Source organism: Piliocolobus tephrosceles, chromosome 4 (genome assembly GCF_002776525.5).
Source record: "Piliocolobus tephrosceles isolate RC106 chromosome 4, ASM277652v3, whole genome shotgun sequence".
Lineage (NCBI taxonomy): Eukaryota > Metazoa > Chordata > Mammalia > Primates > Cercopithecidae > Piliocolobus > Piliocolobus tephrosceles.
This window is the reverse complement of record NC_045437.1, coordinates 39,904,696-39,931,363: the sequence shown is the minus strand read 5'-3', so window position 1 is coordinate 39,931,363 and position 26,668 is coordinate 39,904,696. Positions and strand designations below refer to the sequence as shown.

The following is a 26,668-nucleotide window of genomic DNA, read 5'->3' as shown; positions in this document are numbered from 1 at the left end:
TGACCAGAGAAAATTCACCCCACTGACCTGCTTGATTCCCTACGAGGACTCCTTGCTCACATGCCGCACCAAATGTGTATGGTTTGCAATGGCACAGACAATGGGTCCCCTCAACAGTGGCCAAACCACCATTTTGACAAGGCCGGCAATGACAGGGGTCAAATTCATCCAGATACTCTTCAAGAGCCCGTTTCAGGTATAGTTTTTTCACAGAGGCACAAGGTACTTCCTTTACCAGCTCATATAAAGGTGTCAGCTATAGAAATAAAGACATCATAGTCAGTAATCAGCAATTTAGGCAAGAATATTTTGCTTTTCATGTTTAGGCACGACTCTCATTAAAACAAAATCAAAAGCCACTGGTAAGTTTGTTATAATTGTTTTTTATTCAAATACAAAAGAAAACAGTGCACTCTCTTTGCAACAAAATCAAGACAAACTTAGGGAAAATTAGTGTCAGATGGGGGAAGAATTTTTTATGTATCTTTTGTGCATACATAAGATTAAAAAAAAAGAAAAAAAAACAGGTCAGGCGCTATGACTCATACCTGTAATCCCTGCACTTTGGGAGGCTGCGGCAGGGGGTATCACCTGAGGTCGGGAGTTCGAGACCAGCCTGACCAACATGGAGAAACCCCGTCTCTACTGAAAATACAAAATTAGCCAGGTTTGGTGGCTCATGCCTGTAATCCCAGCTACTCAGGAGGCTGAGGCAGGAGAATCACTTGAACCTGGGAGGTAGAGTTTGCGGTGAGCCAGGATTGTGCCATTGCACTCCAGCCTGAGCAACAGGAGTGAAACTCTGTCTCAAATAAAATAAAATAAAATAAAACAGGTCATTCATTTTCTAGTTAATGGAAGATTATTTTGAAGATAATACATGACCACCCCTATTAAAGACAGAAGAAAAGGAAATGTACTTAAATTACAGCAAAGAAGCAAGTGAAATTAAATTTAGAATTAAATTTCCTGACTGAGAGATTTAACGTATCTCTTAGTGGAAATCATGGATTCTTTCCTCAAGGAGAAATTTAAAACAGGTAAACATTATTACTCTGCGTTGGCTATTTCAGAAGAAAAGCAACTTTGAAATCACAGATGTACTAACTCAACTTTAACAGTCTGCTCTCCCAGGAACAAAAACATCTCTGCTTTGTAGCATTTACCAGTTTCTGCAGTGTAGCTACTCTCACCATAGTCAATTTCAGGCTACCACCATGGTGCCTGAACTGGGAAGAGATACGAACCATTGGTTCCTGAGAGTCCAAGCTCTTCCAAACACAATGGCTTTGCATAGCCATATATCTGTACCTACATAGTGCCTTTTCTTTCTCTGTTCCTTTTTTGCCCTGCTAAAAAGTTAGCATAAATATGAAAATTTATAGTCCTATGTGGAAAAGTACGTAGACACTGTTAAAGAATGTGTGTCTTTCTCTAATCAGTAATTTAATCTAATCAAGAGTTTCTAAAGATTTGTATGGGATGCTGACAATGAATATAGGCCATTTTAAATATTAACAGATGGTCCTTTAAGATAAGACTTTCTGGGAAAAATTCATCCTCCCTCCCTCACCCGTATTTGGAAACCAATGGGTACTGTATGGGGGTTAGGAGGGTACTTGAGGACCTATTGCAATTTTTGAGTTTATAAAATGTATCTCTGAAAATCAGGCTTTGCCTGGGACATTGACTTTCATACAGGAAATAGATCATAGAATCGGTTCTGCTATAATGTTTGTTTTGATAAGGTGAATTTTTTCCATTGAGATTGATATACTGTGAAAATTCTGAGCATAGCACAGATTTGGGGTTTTCTTATGTACAACTATGTCCACGTGAAACACGGGGTGAACACAAAATGTTTCACACAGCTGAAACAAGCAACACAGAAATACACAAAACTCATGTGTACTCATGTGCATGGACACACACAGACACTCACCCCTCAACATCTATGTCAGTTCACTTCCTGCATTATAAACTATACCTGTTCACATCTGCTGTTACAAATGTCTGTCGGGTTTCTGACTGCTGTTCTTCTACCACTTCACGGTAACTCACAAGCCGTAACCCTTCTAGCACCCAGGAAGCTTCAGGTCTTTTTCTAAGTAATGCACCACACTTATTGTAGTATAGACACATTTTTAATAATTTAACATGTATAAAACCAGGCAACTATTTTTATTGGCACCTATCTTTTTCATATGAGTGTCACAGATGATAAATTTCAGTGCTGTGTCTCTAACCTGTTTTTTTTCTATAAGCCCTTTATTGTGCAATTTTGCATAGCTCAATGATTTTTAGAAACACGTATGTTGCAGTATAAAAGAACTGATGATAACAATAAAACATCTTAAAATTCTGCCAGCCAACTTGTTACTATCGTAATTTGTATGACTTCAGGAGCCCACGAGCCATGGCCACACAAAGAAAGGTGACAGGAACATAACAGAAGGCAAACCTACATGCCTTCCCCTTGCAAGAATCTATAACTCCTCTGAATTAGGGACCAAGGAAAACATAACCAAACTTAGATCAAAAGTTAAAAATGCAAATTTTGTCATTAATTTCTCTTGGAAGTTTCAAGACATTTAACATTTGCAACAGAAATTGAATAACACACCTTCTGTTTCTTATTATTATGTGTTCATTCATTTTACTCTACAAAATATAATTGGGATACAGAAAATGCTAATTACAGCCATGTCTGTTTAACCATCTTGATTTAACCACCTTCCTTTTCCTCATGCAAATAAACATGACGGCTTCCTATTGCTTTAAACAAAGCATGATATACCTTTTGTTTTATGACTTCAGGAAAATTGGTCACAGATTCTGCCCAGGCAGAATATCGCCTTTTGTTTCCAGCAGGATTGTCCAGCTCTAGGTAATTAAGGCCAGATATGAAGCCTGCACCTCCCCCTCTGATGAACGGGTCTCCTCGCAACACATTGTTTTGGGTTCCTATACAGAAGAAAGCAAATGAAAAGTGAAAAGTCTATCGAGTATTAAGAAAAAATCTATCAAACGATGTGACATCCTGGAAAAAGTCAGACTATGGAAACAGTCAAAAGACAAATTGTGGCCAGGAAGAAGGGTGGGATGAATAGGCAAAGCACAAAGGATACTCAGGGCAGTGACACTGTTCTGTATAATACTACAATGGTGGGCACATGTCATTATACATTTCTCAAAAGTCATTAAATGCTCAACACCAAGAATGAGCCCTAACGTAAATTATGGACTTTGGATGACAATGTGTCAATGTAAGTTCATCCACTGTAACAAATGTTCCACTCTGATGGGAGATGTTGACAGTGGGGAAGGCTTTGCCTGTGTGGGAGCAGAGGATATACAGGAACTCTCTGTACTTTGCACTCAACTGTGCTGTGAACCTAAAACTGCTCTAAAAACTAAGGTATATTTATTTTATTTTTGGTGGTTTTCTCTTATTTTTATATATATATTTGAGACAGAGTCTCACTCTGTAGCCCAGGCTGGAGTGCAGTGGCATGCTCATTGCAACCTCTGCCCCCCGGATTCAAGCAATTCTCCTACCTCAGCCTCCTGAGTAGCTAGGACTATAGGTGTGTGCCACCACACCTGGCTAATTTTTGTATTTTTAGTAGAGATGGGGTTTCACCAGTTTGGCCAGGCTGGTCTCAAACTCCTGGCCTCAAGTCATCTGACTGCCTCAGCCTCCCAGAGTGTTGGGATTACAGGCATGAGCCACTGCGCCCAGCCAAAACTAAGGTATATTTTTTTATAAAGAAAAACAACTCTTGCCTGAGAGTAGATGATATTAGGGAATTACTGTTCGTACTCTTTATATTTTTAGTGTGAGTATCACATTATGCAAGAGAATGTTCTTCTTAGATGATACATGCATATATTTAGTGATGAAGTGTTATGATATCTGAAACTTCCAAATAGTTCAGCAAATATTATAAACACTTTAAATACATAATATACATTTCAAATAATCAGTCAATATTATAAATAATATATGTAGTAAAATTACAAAATGCTAATTATATATAGGAAATGGGTATATGGGTATTTATTACAACATTCTTGTCTATATGTTTTAAAATTTTCATAATAAAATATCGGAAGGAAAACAGTTTATTGCATCTGGTATACTAACAATGAGTAAAATAAGCTGTTAACTAACAGGAATCTATTACTTAACACATGAAAAGTGTTCTGAAAAGTGTGAAATGCTAATGGAAGCTTTTTTCCCATTTATGTGCCTCATAAATTTAGAAATACTTTATCTCCATTTGTAATGTTCCTGACAAGAAATTTCCAATCTGGCAGATCAGATTTTGAGTGATTCTCATTTCCTTGTAACTGTCCAAATTTTGCAGTTTCATAAAATGATCATATTGTACTCATATTCAGAAATCATTAAAGCCTGACAGTGTTTTTTTTTTTTTTTTGCTGTTTTATTTTTTATTTTTACATAATGTACGTATTTATGGGGTGCATGTGATATTTTGATACATGCACAGAATGTGTAATGATCAAATCAGGATATTTAGGATATCCATCACCTTATCATTTGTTTGTGTTGAGAACATTTCAAATCTTGTCTTCTAGCTATTTTAAAATATACAGTAAATTATTGTTAACTATAGCCACCTGACTGTGCTATCAAACACTAGAATTTATTCCCTTTTTTTTTTTTTTTTTTTTTGAGACAGAGTCTTGTTCTGTCACCAGGCTGGAGTGCAGTGGCACTATCTCAGCTCACTGCAACCTCCGCCTCTCAGGTTCAACCAATCCTCCTGCCTCAGCCTCCCGAGTAGCTGGGACTATAGGCATGCACTACCACACCCAGCTAATTTTTTGTATTTATAGTAGAGACGGGGTTTCACCTTGTTGGCCAGGATGGTCTCGATCTCTTGACCTCATGATCCACCCGCCTCAGCCTGCCAAAGTGCTGGGATTGCAGGTGGCACCTGGCCGAATTTATTCCTTGTACCTAACTACAGGTTTATACCCATTAAGCAACCTCTCTTCATTGACCCCTCCTCCTCCCCAACTTCTGATAACTATCGTTCTACTCTATCTCCATAAGATCAATTTTTTTAGCTTTCACGTATGAGAACATGCAATATTTGACTTTCTGTGCCTGTAAATCTTCATAGTTTTAACAAATTACCTGATGCTTCCTCATCTTCATTCTTAGCTGTGTTTTAAATATATATCTAGTTACCCTTTCCAATGCAGTGAATCACAAAGTCCCATCCCTGTATTACTGAATCACAATCATCTGAGGGAACTGCAGATTTCTTAGCCCACACCAAGACCTACAGGAGAATATCTGAGAGAATGAACAACCTTGGGAATCAGCATTTTAAGAGAATCCCCCAGGTAATCGTCTTGCATACTAAAGTTTGAGAATCACTGCCTTAGCCAGCACACCTATTTAAAAATTACAGATTCTACCATTACGTTGCTTTTTTAAGGCTTTAGCCTCCCTTTCCATACCCCAGTGAGCCAGCTAACTCTTTTCCCCTAGAAAAGGCAGCCCAGTGCAACAGTCAAGACCCCAGACTGTTAAGCCAGATTTTATGCATTTGCATTTCATAAATATTTGTTGTGAACTATAATCTTGGACAACATTTCTGGGCCTCAGTGTCCCTGTCTGTAAAATGTGAATATGAATAACACTTAACACGTAGGTAGGAGGAGTACACTGGTTAATTTTTGAAAATCACTTAAAATTGTGCTGGCACATAGTAGATGCCCCGTGTTTGTTAAATGTGAAATAAAATAAAACTGGTAAGCGGCTTCCAACTGCCAGCCCAGGTGAGGACTGATGTCAACATCTTCTCAAAGCTCTCACTTCCATTTCTATGTTCAGATCCTTCTTTTTCCACTTCATTCAAAAGCTTTTCCTCCTCTGACATGTCAACTCCATGAAGACAAGCACTTTCTCTGGCATATTCACGGCTATATCTTGAGTGTCTAAAACAATTCCTGACACATACCACAGACTCCATAAATAATTGATGAATGAAGCAAGTGAATGAGTACATAAACCAGGTTTTACTACTTATCTTCCTCCTTCTTGTACTCATCTACCAATATCCCAAGAATCCCTGCTTCTTCACCTAGAGCTATGACACATGGGTCAGTGTCCACCTTTGCCATTACCCCGAGAGGATTTAAGCTCTGATACTGCTCAGTCTATGGCCTCACACAATGAAATGCAGTCTCACCTCCATCCTTACTATACTAGGGAATCTCTTCCTTTAAAAGTAACTTTCTTTTCAACCTTTATTCTAGATTCATGGGGTACATGTTCAGGTTTGTTACCTGGGTGGATTATGTGATACTGAGCTTTGGAGTACGATTGATCCCAACACCCAGGAAGTGAGCGTAAGTACCCAACAGTTAGTTTTTCAACCCTTGATTCCTCCCTCCCTCTCCTGTCTAGCACTCCCCAGTGACAACTGTTGCCATTTTTATGTCCATAAGCACCCAATGTTTAACTCCCACTTAAAAGTAAGAACATGCAGTATTCGGTTTCCTGTTTCTGCTTCTGCACAGCAAAAGAAACTATCAATGTGTAACAGACAACCTACAAAATTGGAAAAAATATTTGCAAACTATGCTTCTGATAAAAGTCTAATATTCAGATTCTATAAGGAACTTAAACAACTTAACAAGTAAAAAATAAATAACCCCATTAAAAATGGACAAAAGACATGAACAGACACTTCTCAAAAGCAGCAACTAAGTGTTAATCACCAAATCCAGTGAACATTTTTTGGTCCTTATCTTCACTCTGTTGACCTCACTCCTCCTTTACTTTCCATCTCTTGTTTTTCAATCCTGCCAAATGTTTCTTTCTCCACTCTTCTTTATTCTCTATTGTTTATTCTCACTCTTCTTTATTCTCTCTATTCTTCTTTATTCTCTTTATTCTCTTCTTTATTCTCTCTACTAGGTAATCTCTTATTTCATCACTCCATGTATTAAATCTTTTAACGGAACCCAATAGCCACCAGAATGAAATCCAAACTCCTTAACATGGTACCTTCACAGTATAGATCAGTTTACCCTTTCAGTCCCTCTTCAATCACCCAAAGACTAGCATACCACCTTTCCTCCGTCTCCACTGCCAACCAGCATACACCAAAAACCTGACCTCCACGGAGTAGCCATGTCAGCAAATGAAACTGAATCGTCTCTTGATAATGTCACTTGTCTAGGCTTGTTTGCCAATCATCATAAGGGAGAAAAGTGCTGCACACTGATAACATATTTATAAAACAGAGGAGAGAACCTGGTGAACTCCGTAACCTGTGTGATGTCTCACTACCATGACATATGAAAGAGAGAGCAGAGGCAAAAATTACCAAATAGATTTTTTTAAAACACAAAGTAGAACACCTGATAAAGCCTCAAAAGCCTTTGGAGACCAAGAATTAACAATAGAAGACCAGAGTAGAGGTTAAGCTTGTAATTATTCACAATAGCAAAGACATGGAATCAATCTAAATGCCCATCAATAATACACTGGATATAGAAAATGTGGTGCATATACATCATAGAATACTATGGAGCCATAGAAAAAGAATAAGATCATGTATTTTGCAGGGACATGGATGGAGCTGGAAGCCATTATTCTTAGTGAACTAAAGCAAGAAAAGAAAACTAAACATTGCATGTTTTCACATATATGCAGGAGCTAAATGATGAGAACATATGGAAATAGACAGGTGAACAACACACACTGGGGCCTTTTGGAGAGTGCAGAGTGGGAGGAGGGAGAAGATCAGGAAAAAATAGTGGGTACTAGGCTTAATACCTGGGTAACAAAATAATCTGTACAACAAAGCCCCATGACACAAGTTTACCTACATAACTTCACATGTACCCTTGAACTTCAAAGTTAAAAAAAAAGAAGTTAAGCTTGCAATGCAAATTGCTCTTTTTTCATTTACCTGAAGAAGCTTTTAAAGCCTTTTCCAGTTCCTTGCATCCATGACTTGAAAACTTAATGACAAAGCTCCAACCTGAGGATTTACATTTCTTTTCTTCTACTGAACCAAAATCTGGGGGAAAAAATGTTAAAGAGACATGTTTAATTTCTGCATTCTTTGAAGATCTTCAGATATGAGAGTAGGGATAAGAGGTTGTTCCCTGCTACTATGGCCATCTAATTAAGAGTCGCATGATACGAACATTTTCAAGCACTCTAGAAGAGTCAAAGATCAGAAAAAATGGTATTCGACTTTTGTTATTTTCCTTCTATAAGCTTCAGAGGGGAGGCAGGAGGGATTTCTACATAAAAAGGTGCAGGGAGTAGAAATTGAAGACCCCAAAGAGTGACATCTTTCACCCATTTATAGTCAGCTTCTTAGGCATAAAATAAATTGATAAATGTAGGAGCATGACAGCTTCTTCCAGCAAATCTGCTTAAAGTTCCCAAAGTTGGCTTCTGTTTCCACAGGAATTAACTCCTAAAACTCAAGTTCAGTCTGTCCATCTTTAACATCTGTGACTTCCAACAACTCCTTCCCATTACTTATAACCTTAGAATGTGATCATTTCTACTCATTATCAAATAGAGTTTTGCCAAAGCATTTTTTAAAACCAGGATAGAAAATAATAAAATGTGCAAATGTATTTTCTCATTTTACTAACTATATTACAATAACCTTAATGTTTCTTAAAGAACAACTATTTGGGGCATCATTGTATCCCAGAAGTTATGATTATATTTAAATAAAAATTTTAGGAAAAACATAAACTGCTCAAGAGTAAAATTTTTACTGAAAAATAAAATTTTAGCAGCTTGGAATGTTTTTTTTTAAATCCTCTCCATTTCTTTTAAGTGCAGTAAAAAGAAGTAAAACTGAATTTAGATTGAGCTACTTGCTGGATTGATTCTTCAAGAAATAGCGTCCTTCCTCTTTGCTACAAAAACCTGTACTTGCGCACTCATTTCCAACCAATAAGATTTGAAAAGATCAAATTCTAGTTAAATTTTATGTGGTAGAGACCTACAAAAAAAAAACAGCTCAATGGAAACGAAGAAATATTATAATTTACCCATTTAAAAAGCTATTAAGACTTCCTCTGAATCTTATGTAAGAGATCTTATTCTTCTCCAAGGTTGTAACAGAATCTTTTCTGAAGAGAAAGACCTTGAAGAGGGGATTTGGAATAGAGACGGAAATGTGGGCATCAGCTAAAAGACAAAGTTAGGGAAAAAAAGGTTTGACTTGGAGGAGTGGATGTTAAGCCACCACCATCCCTTCCCACATCTAGACAGAGAGTGAAGAAACTTCTCTCAATATGAAATCAACAAAACATTAATTCAGGGGCATGTCCTGATTCTAACCAAAATCAGGCAATTTTAGCAATGACATAGCATAAGGAATAAGCTAAACTGACTTTGAGGCCAGTTAGACCCAGACTTAAATGCCCTCCTTGCAATCTTCGTGACCTTGGATAAATCTCATAATAGCATTGAGTCTCTGTTTCTCGATCTGTGGGACAGAGATTATAATGCCCATCTCATTGGGTAGTAGTAAGGATTATTACTAACATATGTAACTCACTTGTTATGAGGAAGGTATCCATCAATTTAAGCTATTGTTACAAGTATTAAGTAGTAAACAAACTTATGATACTCAAAGCAGACTTTTTTTAAAAGAATGTGAGTGGTAAAAAACAAAGGTAAATGAAATACTTATTTAAACATTTTGATTTCTGAAACATTACTAAATTCCTCATTTAATTTTTCTTGAGAAATACTGTTTAGTCTGAGAAAGCGGAACATTTAAAAAGCATTCTAAAATCCCAGCCAGTACCCTCTAGAGATAGCCAATAATGATAACGATTTAGCTCAAGGTACTATACAAAAGAGTAGACAGGCTTTTCTTAAACCATGTAAGATTTTAAGGAGAGAATAATACTTTCTTGCAATTTTGAATTCCTTTGCAATTTAAATCTCTATTTGTCAAATTTTAAAGCTCAAACGTTACATTAAAAGTTACATGTTATTTCCCCATTAAAATCCCAGAAATGCTTTTAGACAACAAATTTTTTAATACTATACCATTTTGTTTTAATTTTTCTGAGTCCACATAAAATAGAACTCTGTATTCTCCTCCTAACGACCCAGATTGCAGAAAATGTGTCCCATACTGGTCGATTAATCTTCGGTAGGCACTGTAGTCATACAGAGAGGGGAGGTGGGAAAGCTCCTTCCAGAATGGCTCAGCAAGTTGTAAAAATTCTGGATTGTTATTAATGAACTGAGCCACTTCAACCGTGTTCTCAACAACCAACAATTGATAACTCTATAGAAAGAAGAAAGAGTACAAGGAGTTTTAGGTGGAAGATAAAAAGGCAATGGAAATAGTTCTCTGTTCTATATCTTCATCAACTTTCACCTCCAATCAACCCAGACTACATGAATTTTTTATTTTTGACGCATGATGAGCACTCCTATGGACCCACTTACTGGATGCAATCAGAAATACTTGGAGTCTCAAATACTAATAATATCTGAGTAATGGCCAGGCAAGGTGGCTCACTCTTATAATCTCAGCACTTTGTTGGGCTGAGGCAGGCAGAGCACTTGAGACCAGTCTGGTCAACGTGATGAAACTCTGTCTCTACTAATAATACAAAAACTATCATGCCATGGTGGTGTACGCTTGTAATCCCAGCTACTCAAGTGGCTAACTAAGGTAGAAAAATCGCTTGAACCCAGGAGGCAGTGACTGCAGTGAGCCATGATCACACCACTGCACTCCAGCCTGGGTAACAGAGTGAGACTCCATATCAAAAAAAAAAAAGAAAAACGAAAGAAAAATCAGAGTAACGCCATGTTAAGCCACCACCATCCCCTCCTACATCTGGACAGATAGTGAGGACCCTTCTCTCAATATGAAATCAACAAAGCATTAATTCAGGGTTCAGAATTAATTCAGGAGAATTCAGCTTTGTCCTGCCTCAGCCACTCGAGTAACTTGGATTACAGGTGTGCGTCACCATGCCCAAATAATTTTTGTATTTTTAGTAGAGGTAGGGTTTCATCATGTTGGCCAGGCTGGTCTTGAACTCCTGACCTCAAGTGATCTGCTTGCCTCAGTCTCCCAAAATGCTGATATTACAGGTGAAGAAATTATATGGTAATTTCTTATATAACCTCCAAAATCCCAAGACCAAGTTGCTATGCCATCTTCAACTAGAAAAAGAGAATGAATCCATCAACTGATAAATATAAGTATATAAAATAATGTGTCCCTATGGTCCACATTTTGACAATGACTTGTAGGTATCATTTATCTCCCATGCTAGCGTATTTGCAGGTTAAGCTACTTTATAATGAGGTCTTTTAAACACTTTCTAAGCATCTTCTCATTACATCCAAGACACATCACAGATCTACTTTTGCCAAATCCCCACTGTGTGAACAATATAATGTGGAGACAGTAAATATTTTTACAACTCATAGTTCCATAGTCAGCTTCTTAGTCATAAAACAAATAAAATCAATATTCCTTATATTTTCCTAAGTGATTTATTATTCAAGTTACTAACTTTAAGAATGAGATGAAATGTTCAGATTGTGAATAATGATCAGCCTAAAAAGTTATTCAGCCATAACTGTATATCAATTAGTACAGTCCATCTCTACTATTCAGGTTTCTCAAGAGGAAAGTTTTGGTATTTCAAAACAATGAAGTATTTAAAAATAAGTCTTTTAACCTTCTTAGATAAAAATGTTGGTATCTCAGAAGTAATAAAGTATTTTTAAAGTCTTTTATCTTTAGTAAAGTGTTTTTAAACTATTTTATCTTCATGCACCTTCTAAAAGGACTCTAGCATTTGCATTTAAGAAGCATATATAAGCATTAATTATATTTTTTTTAAATTGTATGACACTTAAAATAGTATTACCAGTAATCACAAATTTAAGAAATTTAAGATCATTTAAAATAGAAGATTTCAAGGTAATAAGGGCTTTGTAAACATCTTCAAATAAAAACAAATACTTTTAATGAGAAGTTTAAAACTATAAATAAATATACATATATATGTGTGTGTGTATTTTTTTTTTTTTTTTTTTTTTGAGACAGGGTCTCACTTCGTTGCCCAGGCTGAAGTGCAGTGACGTGATATTGGCTCACTGCATCCTCTCCCTCCAAGGCTCAAGTGATCCTTCCACCTCAGCCTCCTGAGTAGCTGGGACTACAGTCGTGCACCACCATGCTCAGCTAATTTTTGTATTTTTATAGAGACAGGATCTTGCATGTTGCCCAGGTTGGTCCCAAATTCCTGAGCTCAAGCTCAAGCAATCTACTCACCTTGGGCTCCCAAAGTGCTGGGATTATAGGCGTGAGCCACTGTGCCTGGCCAGTATAAATAAATATATTATCAAAGAGATTTAATGAGACAATATTGTACCTTTTAGAGACAGATATTACATTGTCTCTTAAAGGAAATGCTATTACTATTACTAATTTTAATATGAAAGCTGATCCTTTTGATAAATACAAGTTTATTAATGTAAGCAATACTTAAAAGCAGGAAAACACAGAAAAGTTAGCTGACATTTTATACTAACCTTTCCTTTATGGATTTCATTGGTCTGTGAAGAATAACTGTGTGAAGAAGATGATGAAGATCTAAAAAAGGAGCGCTTCCGACTAGATGATGTATGTTCTGCCGACGTATGTTTTACATAAGACCAAGTACTATTGTAAAATTCATAATTAAAGTCATTATTTATTTTCACCTACAAAGAAAATGAAAAATTTTGCTATGACTAAATTAAGGCTTGGAGATACCCAAGATACTTTTGTATGCTTTATCATGGATACTTTCTTCATGCAATCTTACCAAAGAGAAAAGCGCTTCATTGGCACAAAGCAACTGTGACTCTCATTAAGACTAGACCTGTATGATTATAAGGAAAGAGTTCATTCTATGATTATTTTTTATTAAGCAGGACACATGGTACCAACAATGGCAATCCCAAGTGATTCACAAAACACGTTTAGGTACAAACAACTTCTGTGTTCCTTTTGGAATGTCAACATTTGGCCCAGAAGTGAGCAAATTAACAAAAGTTACACTGACAGAGAACTAGAAAGAATTTGGTTCTTGATTTTTCATCTAATAAAGGGGAACAGAGATGCAAATAGGTGATACAAAACAATTAGCTCCTTTGGACTTTGTTTTGGAATGTTGTATGTGATCTGTAGTGGATTTAATTTTCTAATTCTGTTTCACTTGGATAAATGCTAAAATTACATTTTTTTTCTTTGCTAGATAGAAGAAAGGGCCACCCCAAAAGAATTTTAAAGTAGACAATAGGTTAGTCATATGTAGCTAAATGAGAAGTGACAGCTTCAGCTTTTATTGAAGAGACATCATTCATTTATCCTTTATTTTACTTTAGATCAAGTGTCCAAATTAAATGCCCACATCCCTGGCAAGTAATATCAATGCCGGAAAACTCCAGTGGACAGCATGGTGATGAAAAAGTGAACACACACCCTGTCTAAAAGAGACACACAACACTCAAATCCACTAGACAGTCACTAGATGTAACTACAGGTTCTAGTATTGACAAATTGTCTGTTTTTTTCCAAGGGATAAATTTGACTCTTTATGTAAAAATCTCTTGATTTGGTAAAATTATAGACAACTAATTTGCTAAAAATGTCAGTCCCTGTGGGAACAAAACAAAACAAGCAAAAAGACTCCCTCTCACTGTGTTTATTCCATATAAATATTCAAATTAGGAACTCTCCTTCCACAAGCATTTGTGTTTTTATTATTTATACATATATATATACATCTGTGTTTGAGATCAAAGCATAAGGACGGAGAAAATTGAACTGATGGAAATGATATACTTTTTTAAAAACTGAAAGGAAAGAAAATGACAATATTACACAGTCATACTAAATAATGCTTGTGAAGGCAAAATATTCATGTTGTCACATTAAATAAGAAAACAGGTATAAGTGTGAAAATGCTATTAACTACAATCATGCAAGTATATGCCTAGTCAAAAAATACAAGAAAGAAATACACCAAAATGCCAGAAAATGTAATATGACTGTTATCACTACCCCCTATTGAGTATTAGATATGCATGCTGAAAAGATAAGAAGATGGATTTGAGCAAATCTTTTATTAGAACATTATTTCCATTACATTATGAAACTGATTTGTTTAAAAGTTAGATGCAAAAATTCAGCTTGGGCTGGGAGAATATATATGTGTGTGTGTGTGTGTGTGTATATACACATATATATACGTATATACACATATACACATACACACATATACATTCTTGACCTAAAAAATTAGTTTATTATCTCTTTGGAGAAAGAAAAGTTAAATTAAAAAAAACAGCCTATTTCCCTTATCTTTATAGCCACAATTCAAATACAAATAAGCCTCTCTTTAGTTCAGCATCTTCTCACTCCTATCTACTTACACATAGCTGCAGGAATCATCTTTCTCAAAGTGATGTGGTCTTATTAAATTTTCCTTAATTAATACCCTCCTTCTTCCAGCTTAGATCCTGAATTCTCCAAGACTGATTCTTCCTCTGAAATCCCAAATTCAACCATTCTATATTCCAACATCTCTTATTCTTTTAACTCTCATTTTATTATTGCCACATCTATTATTTAACATTATAGAAACACGTTCTTCCACTTATTCTCCCCCTTTCTCGCTCTCAGTACTTTAAGTTTTTTCACTTCCTTCCTGTTTCAGCTTAGGCTTCTTGGCTCATGACTTCAACCATTCTCTTGCCAATGGATTTAACTTCCTTACCTAGATGACCTGCTATCATGTTTTCCTGGCAAAAACCCAGCCCAGGCTTGCTAAATCAAGCATTTTAGCACTACTCCAGAAAATCGCACAACTGTCTGGGCGCGGTGGCACATGCCTGTAATCCCGGCACCTTGGGAGGGCGAGGCGGGCAGATCACAAGGTCAGGAGATGGAGACCATCCTGGCCAACATGGTGAAACCTCATCTCTACTAAAAATACAAAAATTAGCTGGTCATGGTGGCACATGCCTGTAATCCCAGCTACTTGGGAAGCTGAGGCAGGAGAATTGCTTGAACCCAGGAAGGGGAGGTTGCAGGGAGCCGAGATTGAGCCACTGCACTCCGGCCTGGTGACATAGCAAGACTCCGTCTAAAAAAAAAAAAAATTGTACAACTGTACAGATTGGTGCCACTACAAATCCATTTGTGCTTTTCAACTTCAGTAGAATCCTCAATACCATCCAACAATACTTTATTTCTCTAGTTAGTTCTCTCCTTCTCCCACTATTTTTATATTACCTATTTTTATATTCTGCAAAATTTTGAAAATTTTTCAAAATTCAGTTCCCCAATTCTACAGCCACTTCCTTCACTCTCAGAAGATGATTTTACCTCTTTCTTTACAAAAACTCCCATCTTCAGAGACCCCTTAAACTGCTGGCTATCAAATCCACAAACTTATTAACTTTTCTTTCCTTCTTTTTCTCCATAGGTGTCCCTCCCCTTGTCTGGGGCTAAATTTTCTGTATCTTCTCTGTATTGCATTCTCTCTGATCTCTTCAAAGGGTGGATTACATGGATTGATCATTCCCTCTCCGAGAGCTTCCATTTTTCTTGCTTTACTTGCTCCTTTCTGTCAAAACTTATATATATTCTAACACAACCAACTAAAATAAGAAAGGCTTTACCTGTTACTATATATTCCTTCTTTCCTACTTTCCTACTTTCCCATCTCAATACTTTAAATGAGTTGACTATAATTAATTATCTTAAATTCTTCACCTCCCATTCACTCTTCCACCTACAATGGTCTGACTTTCAACTGCTGGCACCTTCCTTATTTCAACAGACAGTGAACACTTCTCCCAACAACATTTGGCACTGTTGACCACTCTCTCCTATCGGAAATACTCTCTTCTGTTGGCTTTCTAGTTTTCTTTTTTTCTCTGTGGCTGCTCCTTCTAAGACTCCTCTAGGCATCTCCTTCTATTACTCCTCTATGCTGATTCCAAGAGCAACAGTGTTCTCTGCTCTGTGCCTTCAATTACCATTCCTATACTAATAATCACCAAATGTATATTTCCAGCTCAAACACTTTCTCCTGAGTACTTGGACATACTTTAGATATCTAAACTGAATTTGTCTTCTCCCTGCAAATGGATCTTTACCCATCTCAGAGGGTTGTATTTTCATCTGGCCATTGGTCCAAGTCAGAAACCCAGAAACCCATTCATATCCCAGACTGCTCATTCTCCATCAGACCCCGCATTCAGCAACTCACCGAGTTTTCTCAGGCCGCTATTATGTCCCTCAGGGATTATTACAACGGTTTTCTAACCAGGTTTCTTTCTCCCATTCAGCCACCTTCCAATCTATTCTCCACTGTTCATATGAGTAGCAACCCTTCTTAAACTCTCTAATGACTTTTTTAATCCAAACTCCTTAACTAACCAGAAAAAAAGTCTTTTTTATTTACTTTCCTGATCACTTATAACCTCATTTCTTACAACTCTTCACACTTCACTCTGTAATCCAGCCAGTTTGAACTTCATTCAGTTATTCAAAAGTGCTCCTCAGGCCAGGGTCAGTGGCTCACGCTTGTAATCCCAGCACTTTGGGAGGCCAAGACGGGTGGATCACTTGAGCACAGGAGTTCGAAACCAGACTGACTGACATGGTGAAACCCTGTATCTACTAAAAATACAAAAATTAGCCAGGCATGGTGATACACGCCTGTAATCCCAGCTACTCGCGAGGCTGAGGCATGAGAATCGCTTGAACACAAGAGGCAGAGGTTGCAGTGAGCCAAGATCACAGGACTGCACTCCAGCCTGGGCAAATGGGTGTCTGAGAGTCCCTCTCAAAAAAAAAAAAAAAAAAAAAAGAAGTGTTCCTCTTGCCCTCCTGTTTTTTCATTTTCTCTCTCTCCCACCCACATATAGAATGAGACACGATATACATATAGATAGAGATATTCACCGTACATACATACATACACATACTCTATAAAATGCTTATAAGTATAGTGTCTGCTAAGAGGGGATTTGGAGCAGACTTCTAAAGTCCAAAACCCACCTTTGTCATCTTCTATACTGTGGATAAGCTATTTGGCTTTTCTGCCTCTGTTTTCTCATTTGAAAAATGAGATACCAGTACCTTCCTCCTTAGGTTATTATAAGGAAAAGAGATCCATGTAAAGCTCTTGGAACAGTGCTTAGTATATAAAGGGTTCTTACATGGGAGATATTTTTAACTATCATTTAAATTATTCCTAGCTAACAAGGTAGACTTAGAAATCTCAGGTATCTAGTCCTCATACCAACAGAGGAAGCGAAGGCTTAGATAATGTAGCATTCATTAAAATTGGCTTTAGAATTTGTTTTTGTTTTTCATTTGATACGCACTTAGGATTTCTCTTCAAAATATAAAATGAAGTATATTCAAGACCAAACACAGAAGAAGCCATGAAATTTCTCCACCTTGATCATAATTCATTCCCTTCTGCAACTCATCCCACACTGAGAATAAACACAACAGTCTTTCTGCCATCTCTCAGGCTGAACTAGGCAGAGGGAAACCTTCCCAAGCCACAGATGCCTTCCTTGTATAAAAAATATAAGTAGACAGAAAATGTGCACAGGATCAAAGTTAAGTAGCTTACTCAACAAGAAATTGGGTTTGCCCTGGATAAACCATAATGCTAGAAACCAAAACACGGATTATAAGAGAGAATGGCCGATTGTTTTATGTTTATTTATTCTATGTTTATTCATGTTTGTTTATTCTATGTTTATTTACTAATATTTATGTTCCAATAAGTCAAAAGTCACTTTCCACCTCAAAGAGGGCTGAATACCCAGTGGACCCGAGATGAATTTGTTTGAACCATGGAGGACATTCACCACCTCTGTGTCCACACCTGGTTTTAGCATTTGCATGACTGACTCACTGCCTGTTGTTTCCACTTTACTTCCCTCAGACTGGCTCCTCAAAATATCTGTTCCTCACTCTATAACAGGCTATAGTTTCCCTTTACTCTGACAAACATCGTCACATTTAGTGATGGGGAAGGCATTTCAGATGTCAATCTAAAGACCAAGCCCTGCTGAGGAAAATGAATGTCAGGATCACGTTGTTATTAAATTATCCCTCTTCTTCAGAAATGCAGACTTCCTGCCTGTCTACCTTCCAATGAAGTCAGAAACGCTCTTTCTTATTATTTTCTCTGCTCTGTAGCTTTCTAAATTTGACTTTTAAAAATATACATGCAAGTCTCCACAGTATTATTATGAAAGAATTAGGAACACATTATCTAAGGAATAGAGTGAGAAAAAATTATCTGTCTGTACCTATCTTACATTCTCCTTTCTGGCCAAAGGTTAAATTGTAATACATGTTATTTTCCATGTTGAATAGAGTTGAAAAAGAAATTAAACGAAATACATGGGGTGAGTAAAATGTAATGGAAAAAAAAAAAAAAGGCTGTGAAATCTGACAGACCAGATCTAAGCTCTACAATTTTTTAATTTGGTGACTTTGACTATGTCAGCTGAAGTCCTCCTGAGCCTCAGTTTCTACATATATAAAATAGTAAGATATTGCTTACTTTCCAAAGCTTCTGTGAGAATTAAACCTATGCTAATCACCTACAATAGTGCAGATGCCACTATTCAAAAACTGGTAGCTACAATTATTTTTCAGATCTGTTTTACTTTTCATTTATATTACTCAACAACTCTTAAATGCAACTAACTTATTCTATGGTAGATTGGAAGATGGTATGTTTGCTATTTATAATCAAAGCTGCTTTCTGGAGAAGGTTAATTTGGGTAAGCAAAAGGCCCTTTTGTCTGAACATTTCAGTAGTTTGGGTTTACAAAGTTAGAAGTAATCAATATTAAAAGCTGAATTAGACATTTTTGGAGTTTGGGGACAAAGGAAGAAAAAGGAATGAGAGAGGAGATCTTGAAAGACAAGAGCAAGAAAGAAGCTAACACCCAATGAGACCAGAAATTTCATTGTGCTAAGGCTGTGGAAGATTGTTTTAAGATAGAAGATGCCAACTGCTATTGCTTCAACATGTTTGCATTACTGCAACAGAAAATCTCTCCTCGATCTTCCTTCTAAATCTTCTGTAAAGTTTCCTAAAGCCATAACTGTTTTGCATGAGTATGTTTTGCGTTGATCAAAACCAACTCATGGGTGAATTTAGGTGTGTATGACAGAAATAGCTTTTGAGAAACGGAACCCTGGAGCCAGAGGAGATCTGCGATCATAAGCAGAATCAAAATGTTAGGCAATACCACTGTTGGCAAGAATGTGAAGTGGAGGCCACTCATCCCCACTGCTGGTGAATGAAATGATCCAGCCATTTTGCATATTTTACCTAGTAAAATTTAATACATACATATCCTATGAGGTAGCAATTTGAGTTGCAGGTGTATGCCCTGGAGAAGCTCTAGTTCATTTGTATGGGACTCAGGCACAAGAATGTTCAAGACATTTTCAGAGGAAAAAATTGGAAACGGCAATAAAAAATGCCACCTGCAATAGCATGAGTAAATCTCAAAACCATAACTTTTAGTGAAAAAAGTAACAGAAGAATAGATAGAAAATATAGGCAGGCTGGGCGCGGTGGCTCAAGCCTGTAATCCCAGCACTTTGGGAGGCCGAGACGGGCGGATCACGAGGTCAGGAGATCAAGACCATCCTGGCTAACACAGTGAAACCCCGTCTCTACTAAAAAATACAAAAAACTAGCCGGGCAAGGTGGCGGGCGCCTGTAGTCCCAGCTACCCGGGAGGCTGAGGCAGGAGAATGGCGTGAACCCGGGAGGCGGAGCTTGCAGTGAGCTGAGATCCAGCCACTGCACTCCAGCCTGGGCGACAGAGCGAGACTCCGTCTCAAAAAAAAAAAAAAAGAAAGAAAGAAAATATAGGCAAAACTAAATCACAAATTTGTATTTAGGGACCAAGACATATAAAGAATAAGCATTTATAGAAAAAACAAGGATAATTAATACCAAATATAAGACAGTGGTTGCCTGAGGAGTGAGAGGGATGTGATCAGAGAGGGGCGTAAAGGTGCCTTTAAGTCACTTAAGGCAGATGGTGGGCATATAAGGGCAGTTTTCTTCAAATTACACATATATGTTATCCACACTCGTTTGTATATATGAAATAGTTCATAATTTTAAACTAAAAGCATTTTAAGTGAGCTGACACTGTAGCAGTGTCAAGAGACTATCATTACCAGTCATGGATGGGGCCTTAAGTTTTAATGCCTGCGCTGGCACAGACAATAAGGTCTTGGGCACATATAGAACATGAAGTCGAAAATGAGGTATAAGGATATGTCGGTTTGAATGACACATGTTAAAAGTATCATTGCCCTGTACCCCAAAGCAAAAACACTGTGTATACTTTTTAAGTCAACATAAAACATTTATAAAAATTGACCACACATTAGACTATAAATTCTCAACAAATACCTAAAAGTCAATATCATATAAATAATGCTCTCTGACAATTCCAGACTAGAAATCAATAACGTCATAAGTACCTGGAATGTATAGGAGAGGATGTTTCCACTCAGCCTGTAGAAATCTTTTCCATCCCCACTAAACACCTTTCTACATTGACCGCCAAAACTTTTGGTATTGATGACTCTGTTCCTAAACTGGCCAGTGAGTTCATTGTAACTGTTAAAAGGAGGAGAAGGAGAAGGAGGAGATAAAAAGCCATTAAAAACCAGAAATACCACTTGTTGGGAAAAAAATTTATTAGAGAACTCTAGAATTTCTTAAAATGCATTACAGCTAAATACTTCTTTGAGAGAGCTCAAGTGAAGAGCACAGCATCCTAATGCATACTATGCATTATCCAGCTTCCCCAGCTTGGTATAATCACTAAAACTAATAGCTCGGAAAGTCCAACATTCTTTCCATGTAAGAACATATTGGCGAAACACATGGCTCTTTCGTATCTATGGCAACAGCTGGTTTTAAATTGAATCTGCAGATAAAACCAATACAATTAAGGCTACTCTTAAGGAGGGAGAGCTCTCTGTAATAAATTTTAAGTAATTGCCTCTTAGCATGCTGAATGGTGTACTCTTTCAAATAATTTCACCCTATTTCTCTGTTAATAAATTTTAAAATATTTCAGAAAAATTACTTCTTTCACTCTAAAATAAGCTATTTTTAGGTCTCAAAACCTTAACAAGTCATATGACCCTTAAAACTTCTTCAGAATTCTCTTTGATAAGGTAAACACAGTATTTTCCGATCTTCAGTTGGAAACGAAGTTTCTTGACTAGTTTAGACAATTGCTGTTCAGCCTGGGTATTACAACACACTTGCTTCTGTCTCTCTTCTCATCCTGTTCTCATTCTATTGTCTCTTCATTCTCTTGAATAGTCCCACGTTACTGAATCAGTCTTTTCTCTCTCTCTCTCTCTCTCTCCCTCCCTTCTAACCCCTATGAAGTGACCAACTGTCCAGGTTTCCCTGGGCCTGACGGATGTCTCGGAATTATAATTTCAGTGCTAAAACCAGGACCATCCCACGACAAGGGGTCACTCTACATCTCACCACATGTATCTATAGGTATGTATGTGTGAACAAAAATACTGTCTCAGGATGTGGCAAAGAGCTCCGAGCCAATGAAGAATCTTGCCTATTAGAAGACTTGTTCTTAGACTTACCAAACCATAAAATAAAACAAAATTTAAAACTGTAATTCGTTGATGTACTCAGGAGACTGCCCAGCACCTTACCCATTTCCAGTAAGTTCTATGTTAGGAGGAGGTTTATCGATATCACAGGAAGGTCTCCTTTCTGAGTCCTCACATCTGTCTTCATCAGCACTGTCTTCATCACAGTCAGAATCCCCATTGCAGACCAATGATTTGCTGATGCACTGACCTGAACACAAGAAAAATCCATGTGCAAATGTAAAAGAGGGAAGAAGAGAAACACTACCCAGGACCAAAAAGGTTTTTCCTGCCACCTGCAACACTGCACTGATACGCCAATATAAATGGGAGATAAATCCTCAGACTGTCCGGGAAAGGACTAGTGATTATTTTGTGTCCATTTTGTGGCACACAGAAATGGTTCTTAACTCAATTAGACACAAATTTGAAAATACGATCTGAATTCAGAATTTCAGGATCTCACACATAATCATCAAGCTGCTTGTCTAAAGTATATAATTCCAACTACTGGGAAGATAGACTGACTTCCTGACCTTCAATTTTCAGTTTGTTTCTGTCATTCTAAGATGATGAAGTTGAGCTTTTCTTGGTAATTTAAATTTATAAGCTTTAAGAGCAGGACAATTTTATCAAAAAGTTAAAATTCAATATTTCTATAGCACAATAGGGGCTGGGATTCAAATATGAATAAAAATGGCCTTTGCCAGACTTTTCATATACTTTACAATCTAATAGGAAATACTACAAAGACATAGATTATAATTGTTATGATAGCAATAAATCTAGAGTACCAAGGAAACACTGGAGAGTACCACATTATCCAGTTCCGGTCTATCTCTCCAGCATCATCTCCAGCCATTCTCCTACTAGCTTCTTATACCCTAGTCATACCAGACTACCTGCATGAATAAAAGGCCAAGCTTTCTGTTATCTCCATTGATCTTGCACTTAGTTAGTTCTCTCTGCCTAGAAGGGTTTTCTCTACCTATCTCTTACTTGTCCTTCAAGAATCAAATTAAACATTATCTCCTCTTGAAAGCCATCCCTGCCTCACAGGCTCTGATGCATGTTCTCTATGTCCTCATAGGATGTTTGGTGCACAGCTGTCCTTCTAGGACATGTACCCTGCTATACTGCCACTCAATCCAATGCAGAAAACATTTGTTGAGAATGTATTATGTACCAGGGACTCCAGAAGCCAACATGAAAGAAATATAATTCATGTCTTCAAGGAGTTCGCAGTTCACCATGAGAGACATTCAGGCCAACAAATAATCCAAATGGCAGATGGTACAATACGCATAAGGAACATATGGAAGTGATTGGTTAATTACTTCTATCAGTTGGGGATTTAGGGCAGGCTTACTGAAGGATTTGTTATCTAATTTGGATTTTGAAAGTAAAATAAGCATTCAACAGGTATCATTGAGGAGCACTTCTAACACAGGGATTATTTATGTACTATTCTGCCCATAAAACTTTAACATTTGTGAGGGAAGAGGCATGTGTTTCACTTGTATATACAACCCTCACCACTACTTGAAACAAGAATCATAAATGTTTACTAAATGTTGTTACATTAATCTGACTGCATAAATACAACATAGAGTATTGGTCAAATAATATTCAATGCCAAAACTATGTTTCAATTACCCCATGCATAAGAGAGAACTGTATCGCTCCTTAACCAGTTCATTAGGGTAGCTTTTCTTGTAGATATAATAATTTAGACAGTAACATTGTTTTTGTCTAATCTCAATATATGTACAAGACTCACTCTGCATCTTTACTCAAAATACACTGTCAAGAACTATTTGGGTTTGTCAGTAGCCAGAGTTCCATTCAAAGAGACAAAGAGCATTCCTGTGTTTGTTACCAGATGCTTCCCTTTGCATTTGAAAAAATGATAGCTGAGTGTGTGATTAACATACCAACAAAAATCCTGATGATATTTGGGGGAATTAATTTTAGGCCAATATAAATTCAGTAACATTTAACAAATATATAATGAGCAAGTTCACCAAATAACATTTGAATTTACAATCTGCATGCTGAGCCTATGGAAAACAAATTACCTGAAAAACACCTGAAACGCTCTCCACATCCCTCTTCTGTTGGACATCCTCTTGTAGGTTCACAGGACTGTGTTTCAAAAGCATTTCCGACACAAGGTTGGCCCCCATACTGCCCATACACAGCAACTGACCGCCTGCGAGTCTAAACACAAAGCAGGCAGTGGTTGGTTGGTTTGCTTGTTTGTTTGTTTTCAAAGATATCTCTAGTTTCCTTTATCTGAGTAATGAAATCTGAGGGAAAGTAATACAATTAGACAAACAATGTCTGGAAAATTGTTCTGGTGTTCTACAGAAATAAAACCTCAAAATCAATGAATCCACAGATGTACTTGTCCTTGAGTTCAGCAACATTTTGGCTATTATTTATAGAGAGCTCCCAGGCATATATTGACTTTCAGGATTAAATGCCAAAAAAAAAAAAAAAAAAAACATGTTAGTGAATCTTTAAGAAAGTAACCTGATTGCAGTGAGCTGAGATCACACCACTGCACTCCAGACTGAGCGACAAAGTGAGATGCTGTCTCAAAATAAAAAGAAAAATAAAAGAAAGTAACTTGAGTAAAGCTTAGAGGGTAGATACATAAGCAAATAGATTAGAGCATAGAATGATTAATATATTTACCAAATCTGTGTTGCAAGAGTTCATTAGAGAAAGTGAAATGACTTTTTCTGGAGAGAGGATAAGGGTACTGGGAAAGGGTTAAAATGAAGCAGAGTTAGGGAAACCTTCAGAAGAGTAATGGCAATTCCTTTCAGCTAAACTGTAAGCCTTCTTTAGGAAGAAAGGCAAGCAAAACGATTCAGAGAGAAGTACATGAATATGGAAGTCAAATTTACAAAACAGAAACCTAAGTAATCCAAAGATGAAGCTACATCTACAAAGGAATATGTAAAATACAAACCTCTTGAGGGAAAAGAATATAGGAAAACTGAAGAAATTATCAAACTAAATGAGAAACCTACAACTAATGCATACTAAGGTTTATTTAATCCTCATTCACTATGAAGACATGTATCTAACGTTTAAACAAAAAGAAAGAGCTACCCCTGGCAATCAGTGAGCATATTCCAGGCCTCTTCCTGTACTCACCTCTTCTCCATTAAAACAAAACAAAACAAAACAAAAACGGAACCAAAACTGAGCGTCCTGAGGATTTAAACCTTGAGTGAAATCAACAGGGAAGAGCTGCTGTACATATCAATGTCGAACTTATTCATCCATCCTGAATTGGGTTAGAAATGGGAATTCCTTGTCATGAGGGGTCACAGTGGCATCATTTGAACTCTGAGCAGGTACACACCAGCCCTAGCATGACTCTAGTGCCTTTCATTTGTTTAAGCAAAGGAGCCACAGAGGAATATGAGTGGGGAGCGGAACTCGGTAAGGTTTCTTGATACCGTTTTTAGTCTCTTTGTAAGTGATGAATATGCCGCTCATGTGTGACTTAACAGTGTCCTTTGTGAAGTTCCAGAGCACAGATGACATTGTTTGCATAAGAAAGTGTTTTTCTTCTCTGTATTATCAGGGAGCCCTTGATGGCAGCCACTCTCCACAGTCTCATTCTCACCTGTCAAAGTCTGACCCTACAAGCCCTTTCTCATTTTCACTTGTCTCTCTCTGAATGAAAATTTTGTTTTTATAATCTAGGATGTATCCATTGCACCTTCAATCAAAGAAAAAAATTGCTTGTATAAAAAACACCCTCTATCTCTCTGCTTCTGTTTAGTGTTCTTTCTTCTTTTTAAATGATAAAAATATTTAACGTGTTTGATGTTTCTTTGACCTTTGCTTATTATTCATGTACCTGTTTGCCTGTAATCAGAGCTGTTATTTATTATAGTTGCTAGAAGCCAAATGCTTTATTCAGGCAATTTGTTTTGAAAATACCACCATGTAGGTACTAAATAAATACCTGATGATGATGATGATGATGCTTCAAAATAATAATTATCTTCTATGGTATGATTCCATTATTTTATTAATTAAAAGTGATTTTTAAATAAATATTTTTCCCCAAACTGGACTATTTCTAGAATATTTAACTCTTGAAATGTTCAGAAACTTTAAGATGAACATTTTATTTCTAGGACTATCTTCAGAAAAATGTGGGAAAACAGGACAGATATCTACATTCAAAATGTTTATTAAAGTTTTCTTTATAACAAAAATGGAAACAATTTAAATATCAAACAATAAATAAATAAATAAATCAAACAATAAAAAAGTGGAAAAATAAGAAGGCTATATTCATATCATGGAACATAACACTGCTGTTATAAATTATTTTGCTGATAGTATAATGTTAGATTAAAATAGCAGAATACAAAGCTATGATAAAATAATCTCATTTTTTAAAATTATAAGTATACACAGAGAAAAAGTAGACAGAGCTGAGGGAATAAATACCAAATGCTGTTATATAATTTGTTTCTTCTAAATGGTAGAATTGGCCGGGTGCAGTGGCTCACGCCTATAATCCCAGCATTTTGGGAGGCCGAGGCGGGGCTGATCACAAGGTCAGGATATGGAGACCATCCTGGCCAAGATGGTGAAACCCTGTCTCTACTAAAAATACAAAAAATTAGCTGGGTGTACCGGCACGCGGCTGGGAGTACCCAGCTACTTGGGAGGCTGAGGCAGGATAATCATTTGAACCCAGGAGCCTGGGGTTGCAGTGAGCCAACATTGCGCCACTGCACTCCAGCCTGGCGACAGAGCGAGACTCCGACAAAGAAAAGAAAGAAAAGAAAAAAGAAAAGAAAAGAAAAGAAAAGAAAAGAAAAGAAAAGAAAAGAAAAGAAAAGAAAAGAAAAGAAAAGAAA

General features: G+C 36.9%; 1 protein-coding gene across 1 annotated transcript in view; it reads right to left on the bottom strand.

Annotated features, from left to right (window-relative positions):
* C7 (complement C7) overlaps positions 1 to 26,668 on the bottom strand; it is an 80,782-nt gene that overhangs the window by 31,238 nt on the left and 22,876 nt on the right. Inside the window, exons 4-11 of the mRNA XM_023216459.2 lie at positions 23,846 to 23,987; positions 21,831 to 21,978; positions 20,616 to 20,754; positions 12,605 to 12,775; positions 10,085 to 10,328; positions 7,962 to 8,072; positions 2,798 to 2,964; positions 28 to 256 (exon numbers count right to left, since the gene is read on the bottom strand). Of these exons, the coding sequence (XP_023072227.1) occupies positions 28 to 256; positions 2,798 to 2,964; positions 7,962 to 8,072; positions 10,085 to 10,328; positions 12,605 to 12,775; positions 20,616 to 20,754; positions 21,831 to 21,978; positions 23,846 to 23,987 (1,351 nt within the window). The remainder of the gene's footprint in view (positions 1 to 27; positions 257 to 2,797; positions 2,965 to 7,961; positions 8,073 to 10,084; positions 10,329 to 12,604; positions 12,776 to 20,615; positions 20,755 to 21,830; positions 21,979 to 23,845; positions 23,988 to 26,668) is intronic.